This window comes from Liolophura sinensis, chromosome 9 (genome assembly GCF_032854445.1).
Source record: "Liolophura sinensis isolate JHLJ2023 chromosome 9, CUHK_Ljap_v2, whole genome shotgun sequence".
NCBI classification, from domain to species: domain Eukaryota; kingdom Metazoa; phylum Mollusca; class Polyplacophora; order Chitonida; family Chitonidae; genus Liolophura; species Liolophura sinensis.
In genome coordinates, this window is record NC_088303.1 from 28,904,730 (window position 1) to 28,916,851 (window position 12,122).

The 12,122-nt window shown below is 38.3% G+C and overlaps 1 protein-coding gene across 8 annotated transcripts in view; it reads right to left on the reverse strand.

Annotated features, from left to right (window-relative positions):
* Nucleotides 1-984: 984 nt before the first annotated feature.
* Nucleotides 985-12,122, reverse strand: part of LOC135475240 (1-phosphatidylinositol 4,5-bisphosphate phosphodiesterase gamma-1-like) — a 56,100-nt gene continuing 44,962 nt past the window's right edge. For all 8 annotated transcript variants that reach the window (XM_064755060.1, XM_064755065.1, XM_064755061.1 and 5 more), the window contains exons 29-34: nucleotides 10,377-10,479; nucleotides 9,798-9,912; nucleotides 8,539-8,697; nucleotides 7,977-8,065; nucleotides 6,907-7,091; nucleotides 985-3,028 (exon numbers count right to left, since the gene is read on the reverse strand). In XM_064755060.1, coding sequence (XP_064611130.1) covers nucleotides 2,980-3,028; nucleotides 6,907-7,091; nucleotides 7,977-8,065; nucleotides 8,539-8,697; nucleotides 9,798-9,912; nucleotides 10,377-10,479 — 700 coding nt within the window. In that variant the 3' untranslated portion in view covers nucleotides 985-2,979. The remainder of the gene's footprint in view (nucleotides 3,029-6,906; nucleotides 7,092-7,976; nucleotides 8,066-8,538; nucleotides 8,698-9,797; nucleotides 9,913-10,376; nucleotides 10,480-12,122) is intronic.

Here is a 12,122-nt window from a genome sequence, read left to right on the forward strand (position 1 = left end):
CTTGTAAACCCTAAAAGGCAGACAAAGACAGAAAAGGACAACAAGCAGGACTTATATCATGTAAATTTCTGGGATTAAAAGTATCTTTACCTGAACAGTTTGAATAGAATGCTAACTGAGGTATAAAAATCACAAGAGGCCAGATTTCACCCATTACGTGGGACAATTTTCCAATTATCACACTCTTGTCTCAGCTCTGATGTCCATATTCATCTTCAGACTTAATTTCAATAGAAATGTTAATTTTTTGGTTCTATAGATATTGAGTTCAAAATTTTAACAACAGCTTTGTGTATAAAGAAAACAGCAGGCATTCCAAGCTTTGTAAATATCTTAAAACACAGGTACCCATTAAGTTCAAGACCAAAAATCTTGGCAACTAATTTAATATAAAGACACACATTTCACTGTACTGTTGTACATCTACAAAAAGGGCTGTATATGTATACATTTACACATGATTCTCAGTACGCGTAATAAAAAAGAAAACAGAAGTCACCCTGTAAAAAGTATTGCCATGAACCTGTTAGATATTAAGCACAATAATGCATGCAGCACTCTTACGTACATGTGTAATGCATCATAAAACAGCAAGTGTCACGGTGATTTGTCTTAATACCACTTACGTACTTTTACAATAATAATCACCACACCAATTTAAAGGAGAAGAAAATTTAAATATCAATCAAATACCATTGAAAAGAGTATGCATTTCCTTGCAGGTACATGCCATAAAAAAATTCTAATATGTACCTCAAGGTGATAAATTATAAAGTCAGCGCCATAATCCGCTGTGGGCAACTCCATTTTGCCTAAGAACTAGTCCTCAAGTCTTCTGTGTTATGAGGACAATTGCTGTTGGAAACCGCCGAAGTGCAGTTCGTACATTTCCGGTAGAACTCTTCTTCCCAGAAGATAGCAAACAGTACAGTTTGTTTTCCGCTCGAGGATCGGGAAACCGGAATGTTGGACGTAGGTAACATAAATTACAGGGTGTTAAAGATGGACTCAGCGATTTATGCCAGCTCTGCCATATTGAGGATTTATGTGTATGGCGAGGAAAAATCACAAAATTATGCAGCAGGCACCACCAGATAGAAAAAAAATGTTCTCTTTTCAGCCTCTAGTGTCATGTTTTTAATTTTTCTTCTCCTTTAATACAATTCAATTTGTACAGCACTATATGTGTGGACATCTTTCAAGCACATCAAGGCATGTCTTCCAAGAAGTTTGAAACATGTGGGAACATCTTTTCAGTACGTGTGCGTACACATTTACTGCACTTCATGTGGGGACATCTTTACTGCAGCTCAACATGTGGGGACATCTTTACTGCAGCTCAATATGTGGGGACATCTTTACTGCAGCTCAACTTTTGAGGACATCTTTACTGCATCTCAACTTATTGTGATGTCTTTATGTGACCTTATACCCACACTGACTGTTCTCACACAAGGGTAGAAAATCAAATTACAAATTGCTCAGTTAAAAAAAAAAAAACAATGTGAAAAAACAATTGCATTCAAAAGTTAATAAATTAGGTAACACTTCAATTTCCATTAAACCAGTTAAAGCATTCTGTTTTACACAAACAGAAAAGCCAGGCTTTTCTCTTGGTGCAAATATATTTGGGCACATTTCTCATAATGTCCTTGGTTGGACAGGTATCTTTCAATTTCAGTATTTCCACTGAAGGCAGACATACATGTATATATACATATAAAAATGTAAGCCTTCACCAATTGCTTTAAGAAAGAGCTCAAATGTTGGGATCCCCAAACTAGCCAGTATGTATTTCTGAGTACAAGTGGTGTCATTTTCTTCTTGCTGCGGTTATAAGGCAGTTCTTGAAGATTATGTAAGAATGAGCATTTAGTTTGTATGCTCAGACACAAAATCTTCGTTAGTTGAGTCCCTATTACCTTTTCCTGGTATTATTCCACGAGGTAGCTAACACTGATGCCATAGTCTTACAACAACAACAACAGCTGCTGACCTAGTTTCACCACTGTTCGTCTTTGATGCAACTTTCTAATGTAATTTGGATGAAGTGAGAAAGTGTGGGAGATCCAGTCTGATTTTGTGTGACCTTGTGCAGATATGGAACCAAACCGCATCACTGTATACACCTCTCAGAGATTTTATTATGATTACAGCTGAATAATCAGTGCCAGTACAGGACTAGATCCATTTGTTTATTTATTTGATTGTTGTTTTCTTCATGATTCTTCATACTCAAGAATTTTCCACTTGCAGGATGACAGTTTTGCCTTCATTGGCCCCACCGCACTGTCCAAATCTGGATGCTGACCCACAGCTTTGTCCCTATCCAAATACTTGTCTATACATGTACATATATAGCTCTGGATATTCCTCCATGTCTTTTGGACGGGAGACTGTCTCACAAGCATGACAGGCTTGAGTCCATATCTGTCACCCATGGCTATGTCCCATCTGGATATTGGTTCAAAACTCTGTGCCATCCCGATACTGGCCCACAGCTATGTGCCAACCTGGATACCAACCTGGCCATGTTCCCATCTGGATACTTGCCCACAGCTCTATGCCAATCTGGATACTGGTCCACAACCATGTTACCATTTGGATAATTGCCTACACCCTTGTGCCAATCCAGATACTGACACATAGCCACCTGCATACTCTGCCCACAGTCCTGTTCATCCCTACACTGGTCCATAGCTGTGTGCACACATATGTACAATCTGGACCAATCCCCAAACTGGGCCTAAGCTAATTCTTCATCTGGGTACAGACCCACAGCAGCATAACTTGCTATGGGATACTTGACCCAAACCGATTCCTCTTCTGGAGATTGACCCACAGCTTAACCCCAGCTCACAGCTATATTCCCATCCAGACAAAGTCCCCTGTTAAACCTTGGGGAGTACTCTTTAATGATGTCAGTCACATGTACAACTGATATTGTTCATACAATACCCACGCTTGACCTTCAAAACCTCAGTTGTTGCTGGCCCGTCTGTAAACAACCTGTTGACGCTGAAAGCTCCTGTGGGAGAAGTCAGAAGACAATAATTAGACAACATTCAGTGGTATATCACCTTTGCACACAATACAACAGCATACCACACATACACTCTCATGCTTTAATACACAGGCAAAAGATTGAATGCTCAACAACATTACATGTGGGTATAGAGAACAGGGTATCATGGGTATAGAGAACAGCATATCATGGGTATAGAGAACAGCATATCATGGGTATAGAGAACAGCATATCATGGGTATAGAGAACAGCATATCATGGGTTTAGAGAACAGCATATCATGAGTGTGTTGAACTTTGATAGGTGTATGGATTATTTTATTTTACTGATTTGACTGGTGTTTTACGCAGTACTGAAGAATATTTCACTTATATGACAGCGGTCTTGATGTCCATCATGGGGCGTAACAAACATGGAGCATGTACAATAAACGATAGGTCTTGACTGTAGTGAACATTTTGTCTTAGGTGTAATAACTGATATAATTAATATACTGAACAGCCTGTCTTGAGTGTTGTGAACATGGTCTGTAGGGTGTCATGAACATTGTCTTGGACGAACATAATGGACAGGGTTTCTTGCTGTAATAAATAGAGCCTCTTCGGTGCTGTTAACAGTGTTTTTTTAATGAAGTCACCAATATACCTTTGGTGCAATGAACAATGGTGTGAATGTTCTTAATCTGGACAGCAGCAGCAGTGCACAGAATACTGTGCACGTGGATGTATGAGGAAAGTTGTTAACTATTACATGCTACAAGTGTCATTTCTCACAAGTCAAGGCCTTATGGTTCTGGCACAGCAACACCACAGCAAAGTACCTGTACAAAGTACTGTATCACACTAAAAGCAACATGATCACAAGACAATATATCTTAAAACATTTAATAAAACACTTCAAAAAATTAGTCATAAACATCCTCTGTAAACTGAAAATATATGGTATATTTTTCTGTTAATGGTTCTTTATTCTGACAACGTAAAAAAATTACAGTCTGCGGTATTTCACTCATGCTATATTTAATACCATGCTATCTTACGGCATTAGACATACACGTAATAAAGATATATTTCAACATAATATTATCTGCAACACAAACGACAAAATGCAATGTAATTCCAGAAATACAACATTAGACACCTGTATCCCATATTAAAACTCAAAACTATTTATGTATCTCAAATTCCAATAAAGCAGTCCAAACTGAACATACAACGCCACATGTGCCTTCCTAATGAACTTATACATCCAACTGAATGTCTACCTCCACAATGAATGAGAATTTCTACATCAAACATGTAATCACACAAAGAGCAAACAAGTACATGTACATCTGCATGGGAAGCATACATCCACAATAAATGAATACGTCCACAATGAAACAATGTCAAATGAATAAATACATCATGAATAAATACATCCACCACAAATCAATACATCCACCATAAATGAAAACATCCACCATGAACAACTACTTTCACACTGAAAGCGTACCTTCACAATGAGTTATAATGGCCAAAATGAACGAGTACATGTGCATGTATGTGTACCTCCACAAGACCGTGTACCTTGTATCCTTCAATGTTTCATCTACCTGTTTTATAAGATATTGCACCATTCTCCCCAAAATCACTAAGAGCACGAGAAACTAGAAATTCCCTGTCCAAGGCTGGGATTTGCATGCAGGAACACAGCAACAGGTGTACATGTAGGTAAGTTTCCCAGGTCATTTTTTTCTAGCTCCCAGTTTTAACTATTATAATACTATACACTATTAACAAAATATAAAAAAAATATTTAAACGATAACATGAAAATAAGTGGAAACTATTTAATGCTTAATGAAAAAAAAATTGCGAAAAGTCCAAGAAATGGGATGACTGAGGGACAAGACTTCAGGCAATGAGAAGATTCAGAAATAACAATTTGGCAAGGCGAAGACTCTGAAATAACACTTCAGGCAAGGAGTAACTGTGTGTTCAGAGACAACACTTCAGGCAAAGGAGTAGACTCAGGGACACTTCAGGCAACTAGTCTCAGGGACAACACTTCAGGCAAGGAATAGATAAAACTCAGAGACAACACTACAGACAAGGAGAAGATTCATACACAACACTTAAGGTAAGGAGAAGACTAAGGATCAACACTTCAGTCAAGCAGTAGATTCGGGGGCAACATTTCATGCAAGAAGACCCAGGGACAGCCTTCATGCAAGGAGAAGACCCAGTGACAACACTTCATGCAATGAGAAGACCCAGGGACAACACTTTGGCAAAAAGAACACTCAAGGGATAACACTTTAGGCAATGAGAAGACTCATGGACAACATTTTCGGCAAGGAGAACACTCAAGAGTAAGACTTCAGGCAATGAGACGATTCAGGGACAACACTACAGGTAAGAAAAAGGCTCGGGGACAACACTTCAGTCAGGCAGTAGAATCAGGAGACAACACTTCAGGAAAGGAGAAGACCACAGGGGCCACATTTCAGGCAAAGAGAAGATTCAGGGACAACACTACAGGTAAGGAAAAGGCTCAGGGACAACACTTCAGTCAGGCAGTACAATCAGGAGACAACACTTCAGGAAAGGAGAAGACTCTGAGACATTAATTAGGTAAGGAGAAGACTCAGAAATCACATTTAGCCAAAGAGAACACTCAAAAATAACACTTAGTCAAGGAAAAAACTAAGAAATAACACTTCAGGCAATGAGAAGACCCAAGGACAACATTTCAGGCAAAGAGAGGACTCATGAACAACACTTCAGACAATAAGACACTGAAATAACACTTCATGTTAGGAGAACATTCACTGACATTTTAGGCATGGAGAGGACCCAGAGAACACTTCAGGGAAGTAAAATCAAACCTGTTAACATGCAGATGATCGTGCCACTAAGTCTCTTACTGGGAACACAACTTCGCATCTTCAATAAAAACACAAAAATTTTACAAAATGCGGTGATGGGTAACGGGGTGTAATGGGGCATTATATGCATGCTGGTGGTTGACTTAATACTTGCTAACCATTCAAGTCACAGCATTCTTAAATCAGGGGTTGTCAAAAATTACTTCAGGAATAACACAGAGGAAGAGACCAAAATAACAATAACACCAGTCTAAACTAACATGCTAAGGTACCCAAATCAACGCATAAGTTATATTCGTATGAATATGATGCCTTTCAACAAAATATCCTTCAATCTTATTCTAGTGGCCTCTTGGAAAGAACGCTTCTCATAATTACATGTCAATGACTACCTATTAACATTGCCATTCACTTTATCATGTCAATGTAAGATAAGATACTACCCTCTAAATTTGTTTGAAGAAGCTACATGTGCTTCTAAATGGTACAAAAAACTGTATATGTAACAACTTTACACTCCACAGACCATCCAACCCCAAAGTACATAACCAAATAAGCATCGATTTAGGGTTTGTGTTATCTAGAGCATGACTGGCTGTTCAAAGCAACACTGAATGGGTGATTACAAACTCCCTTGTCCAATTGCAATAGTACACAGGCAGGCAGTGCCTACGTACATGTATGTAAAAATATGCCAGAAAATAAAACAATAAATGATGAACCTAATCAGAGCAACATCCACATGGTGTGACTTATCAAATCGACCTGTCAATTTCAACGCGTCAAACAGAAAAAGGACAAGTGTCATGTCACATGATTAGTAAAATTCTACAAATAGCACCATGTGAACATGGCATACGAAATGCAGTGTGTCTGACTTTCATCTGACAAGTCAAATTCAAATAATCTCACCTTTGAACATGGCTAAGAAAGATGCATGGGAGCCGCCACAACAATGGAACATCACCGGTTAAGGTGAGACAGACGACACAGAATGACTGATAAAAACTCACTTTTTGTTTTTGCGCTCCTCATTCTTCTGTAGCAATCTCTCCTCGGTGGCCTGAAGTCTCTGGCGGACGTGAGAGGCGTCTTCAACATCGCCGCCCATCTCCATCTCCTCCAGCTGATGCGCTAGATCCTCAGACTCGTCCCTCAGCTGCTGGATGGATGCATATATCTCGCTGTCCTCACTCTCCTGGAAACACAGTGAGCACAATCACAATTATCAGGACAGCAGGTACAGTTATCAGTAGTCACAATTATCAGCACAGCAGGCACAGTTATCAGTAGTCACAATTATCAGCACGACAGGCATAGTTATCAGTAGTCACAATTATCAGCTCATCAGGCACAACTACCATTGGTCACCAATACCAGAACAGCACACAGAATTATCAATAGTCACAATTATCAGCACTGTAGGCAGAGTTATACAGTACTGATTGCCATGGCATGTTCATTAGGTGCAACCAGACTTACTCTCCAAAACTGACCCCTACTCCAAAGTTTTAATTGGGATTCTGGTTGATTTTTTTTTTCTGGCTCTCTCTAATTGCTCATTAAAATCCTTATTTCTTTTGTTTGCCTTACAGAATTCTAAAGCTCAGCACAGCAGACAGAGTTATCAGTCGCAGAGATCAGAACAGAAGGCACAGTTATCAATGGATTTTTATTTATTATTTGATTGGTGTTTTACACTGTGCTCAAGAATATTTCACTTATAAGACGACGACCAGCATTATGGTGGGAGGAAGCTTGGCATAGCTCGGGGTAAACCCATGACCATCTGTAGATTGCTGGCAGACCTTCCCACGTAGAGTTATCAATGGAGTTATAGTGAGATACAGGTATCCACAAGTTGTCAAGAATAATATTTCTTTGGTAATCTCTGAATGACAATATCGAACATGTTTATGTTGACATAATATAATATAACAATTGTATCAAACTGCAGAGATGGTACATTATCATTATACTTTGCTATTAAAAGAAAAGTATTTCACTGATTTTTTTTCCAATAGGTCTGCCAGTCCTAGAGCTAATTTGAACAACTGAAAACAACAACAAGAAGTTAACGTACCTTTGGATTGCGGATGTCAATATGAACTAGAAGGGAGGATAGTTCCAACGGCTCACTGTATTCATTCAATAAAGGAACACTACGATATCCTGGGAGGAAAAAAAAAACAAAATACAAGCTGGTTTGTTCAGACAGGAATGATGAACTATGTTTTTTTATCTGTTTGATTTATATATTTTATGTCCTACTTAAGAATGAATTCACTTATATCTGGCAACTGGTCAGGTTTAATGATAGAATTCAGAGGAAACCACTACACCGCAGCAAGTAATTGACAAACCCCCAAATCCCAGAACCATATGTCAACAGGGCTTGAGTTACAACCCAAAACAGCATCATGAAGGTATGTGAGAAGTTATCAAAACATATTATTATATAATAGAAAATAGAAAGGTGCCTCAATCTTGGATGTGAAGCAGAGCACCACACCGCAGGCTTACATGAACAGGAAAATAAAGACTCAGTAGGGAAGGTGGCATACTTACCTTTGTAGAAACATCCAAGAGAAGTTTGCAAAGTTATTTGCACGCAGACATTTAATAGGGAAGGGTTGCATACTTACCTGTGCGTAAACATTCAATAGGGAAGGTGGCCTGGCCAAGGAAGTTAGGGTCGCCGAATATGTCCTCATCCTGGACGGTGAAGCGAATGAGAGCTAGCGGAGGGCAGAGGATATCAAAGACACACGGTTCATTCCATACCGGGTTCAGGCCATTATCAGCTGCAACAACGTAAGACACAGCATCCGACATCAAGAAGCAACAGATGCTGCATACAAATGTACCCTAAATGACCTCAAATTTCGCCCACAAAAGTGCATTTTTAAAGGCAAATAAATGTTACAAAATATTATTTTTGGGGCTGAAACTTACAATTTTCCAGCAGAACATCATCCCAAGCTTCAAGCAAACCTAGAAACACCTTTTCGAAAATCAACAGAACTCTCAGAATCAGGAAATATGGGCAAGTTAGTCATGGACGACATTTATGGTCATTCAGGGTATCCTGACACCAGACATATTTACATATTTAACCTAAAAATTTGACCATAAAAGCCTAAAAGTGTATTTCTAGAGGCAAGTAAACATTATAGAACATTATTTCTTAGTAGGACATCATCTCACCTTCCAAACAAAACTCTAGACACCTTTTAAAAATGAACAGAACTCTCAAAAAAAAAGGCAAAATGAGTAATTTAGTCCTGAATGAAATCTGAGGTCAAATACTGGAATTATGTCAAAGGCAAAGAACACACTAGCATGAAGTACGTCAGATGAAATACCATTAAATATTGACTGGGAAAATAGTCTGATTTTTTTTTTAAAATATTTTTCAACCAAGTAAAATGCATTCCAAACTTTGGACTGTACTGTGGCCTTTTCTGACCATATTGAGACCAGCGATGTCCCTTCAGCTTTTTGCCACCTAACATACATAGATTGCTAAATTTCATCATTTAAAATGCATCTTCATTTAGAGCTACGAATGCATTCAACAAATGGACCTTGAAATGAACGATTTCAAGCCAAAAATATTGCTCTGACTTCATTTATACCCTCTGAGTCCCAACAGACCACCACAAAATCCTGTTTTAAATGTATTTTAGTTTAGTTAGCAAGAAAAATCAACCAAACTACTTTCTTAAACAGTGTTTAATGGTCTTCCATCTGATAAATACTTTATTTTAGAGTTTTCTTTGCCTTTAAGTATATAAATACAAGTATAACCCATGGATTCTGTACTCCTGTCTTCCATGGTTTGTCTTAAATCAAGTTTCCCCGCAGACAAGCAACCATTCCGCTTACAGAGAAGACAACTTACCTCTCGTAGAAGTCTTGAACTTGTTATTGTCGTACTCAGCACCTGCTATTTCTATTTCAACAAAGGGACTGGCAATTCCCCGTCCAGACTTCACCAAATGGCGTGCCCCAATCACCTGACAGACAAACCATATACATACTTATTCTGCATCAGGCAAAATACTCCAGTTTTCACTGGACAGCATCAGTCATGTGGGAGACGTGACATTTCCCATATTGTGCGCCATATTTCTTCTGACCAAGTTAGCTCCCGTTGCTAAGATGTTAAAACAATGATACCTTTGAAGCGATTCACTGATTCACCAGCCTTCTGCTACGAACTGATCATTTTTTTTTTTTTTTTTGATGGATAAATTCATTACACGGTTACTCAGTGACAGAATTCTGCAGAGATATTAAACTTTTGATTTCCTCCATAACAGTGAACTGCTTGCATAAAATGGCAAGCAGGAGAATGGGAAAACTGCTCACAGGCCAGGCCTGATTCTTACTCTAAATTAAAAATGCAAATGTTATCTTGCCTCATGTTGACGGCTCCGTTATATACTGTTTATAAACATTGACAAGTACATGTACTCACAATGATGGAGGCTGTCAGGGGCTCAACACCCACCAATGTCCGTTTGTCAAAAGGATCGTAGTTTTCACTCCTCATACAGTCGGGCTGGAGAACATAACCACACCTACAAGTAAAAAATTACAATAAACTTCAGACCTTATAAATTAACAGGTAACACAAAACTTTAAATCACATGTAACTGTTAGCTTGGAGTCCCTCGGATTAGGCAACTGACCTTTAATGCTTTTATCTTTGTTGTTTTAATGCCAAACTGAAGAACTTTTCATTTATATCATATGATGGTGGTCAGTTTTATGGGTGAAGAATAGCCATCAACCTCATGAGACAAACAGATGTGAACTCCATGGGTGGGTTGCATTCACTGATCTGACCGCTACTGGTGGTAGATTCAGTGGCCGCCAGAGGACACAGTGTGACGTCCCAATGTTCCAGATTTTCATGCACTTAGTGAGCCCAAGTTGAAGCACATATAAGTGAAAAGCAATTAGCTTTGAACAAGCTACCAATATAATGGCCTCACAACCATGATCATTTGTAGCTACTGTAAATGCCTTTTCATTTGCGTGGTACTAACATTTGCAGATTTCGCGGCAAATACATTTCCGCGAAAAATAAGTGCCCTCGAATACAAAAGATGTAAGTAATTTATTAATGTCGCATGCATTGGTTATAAATCCATTAACAGGCACTACAGTTCTTATACTTTTTCAAACACATTAATTAGAAAATAAGTGCCCTCGAATATAAAAGATGTAAGTAATTTATTAATGTCGCATGCATTAGTTATAAATCCATTAACAGGCACTACAGTTCTTATACTTTTTCAAACACATTAATTAGAAAATAAGTGCCCTTGAATATAAAAGACGTAAGTAATTTATTAATGTCGCATGCATTAGCTATAAAGCCATTAACAGGCACTACAGTTCTCATACTTTTTCAAACACATTAATTAGAAATACCTAATAAAAATGTATACCGGCTTTCACAAATCCAGCTTAATTCATCATCAGTTAATCTTGCTTTGTTTTAGCTCTGTCTAAGTTTCGCCACATTGCAACGTTGTTGTTGTTGATTTATTGCCGCGGTTAGAGACATACAAATCCATTATTTGTACTGGGCGTGTGTACGTGATATGATATACATACGATGAGAGGCTGTTTTTTTTATCGACTGTACTTGCCTTCCAGTCAGATCACCTTTCCGACCCGCCTGATACATCGCTCAGGCGTTTCCGCACTTCAAACTTCCTTTTCATACTGATGATTTCTGAGAAATTTACTCAAATCTGTCACAGTTTACTCAAAGTTTTACTCACACTGCTGATGCATGAGAATTAAACAGTGGGATTTATTTATATTACATTTAATCCTACGGTGTCTCCTGGAGTGAGTGAGACAAATATTTGCTCACACAGCAGGTAAGGGCTTTGTCTTATAAAGATTAACAGTCTTCAAAAGATTAAAAGCTTAGGAAGATTAACTTCCTTTGTCTGATCAAGTTACTGTATTGTGTAGAATTTTTGTCACATCTTACAGGCACAAACAAGTTTAAATGATTACAATGTTACTTGAATGCTTGAGTTGTTTTATTACTTGACATTTCTGTATTGAAGTTTGGTTTTCGTTTATCAGTTGTCCAACAATTCTGTTAAGATCCGCGAAAGTTGATTCCTGCAAATGTGGCTTCCTACCAAATCCGTGAAAGTTTATGCCCGCGAATAAAAAGACATTTTCAGTAATTTAT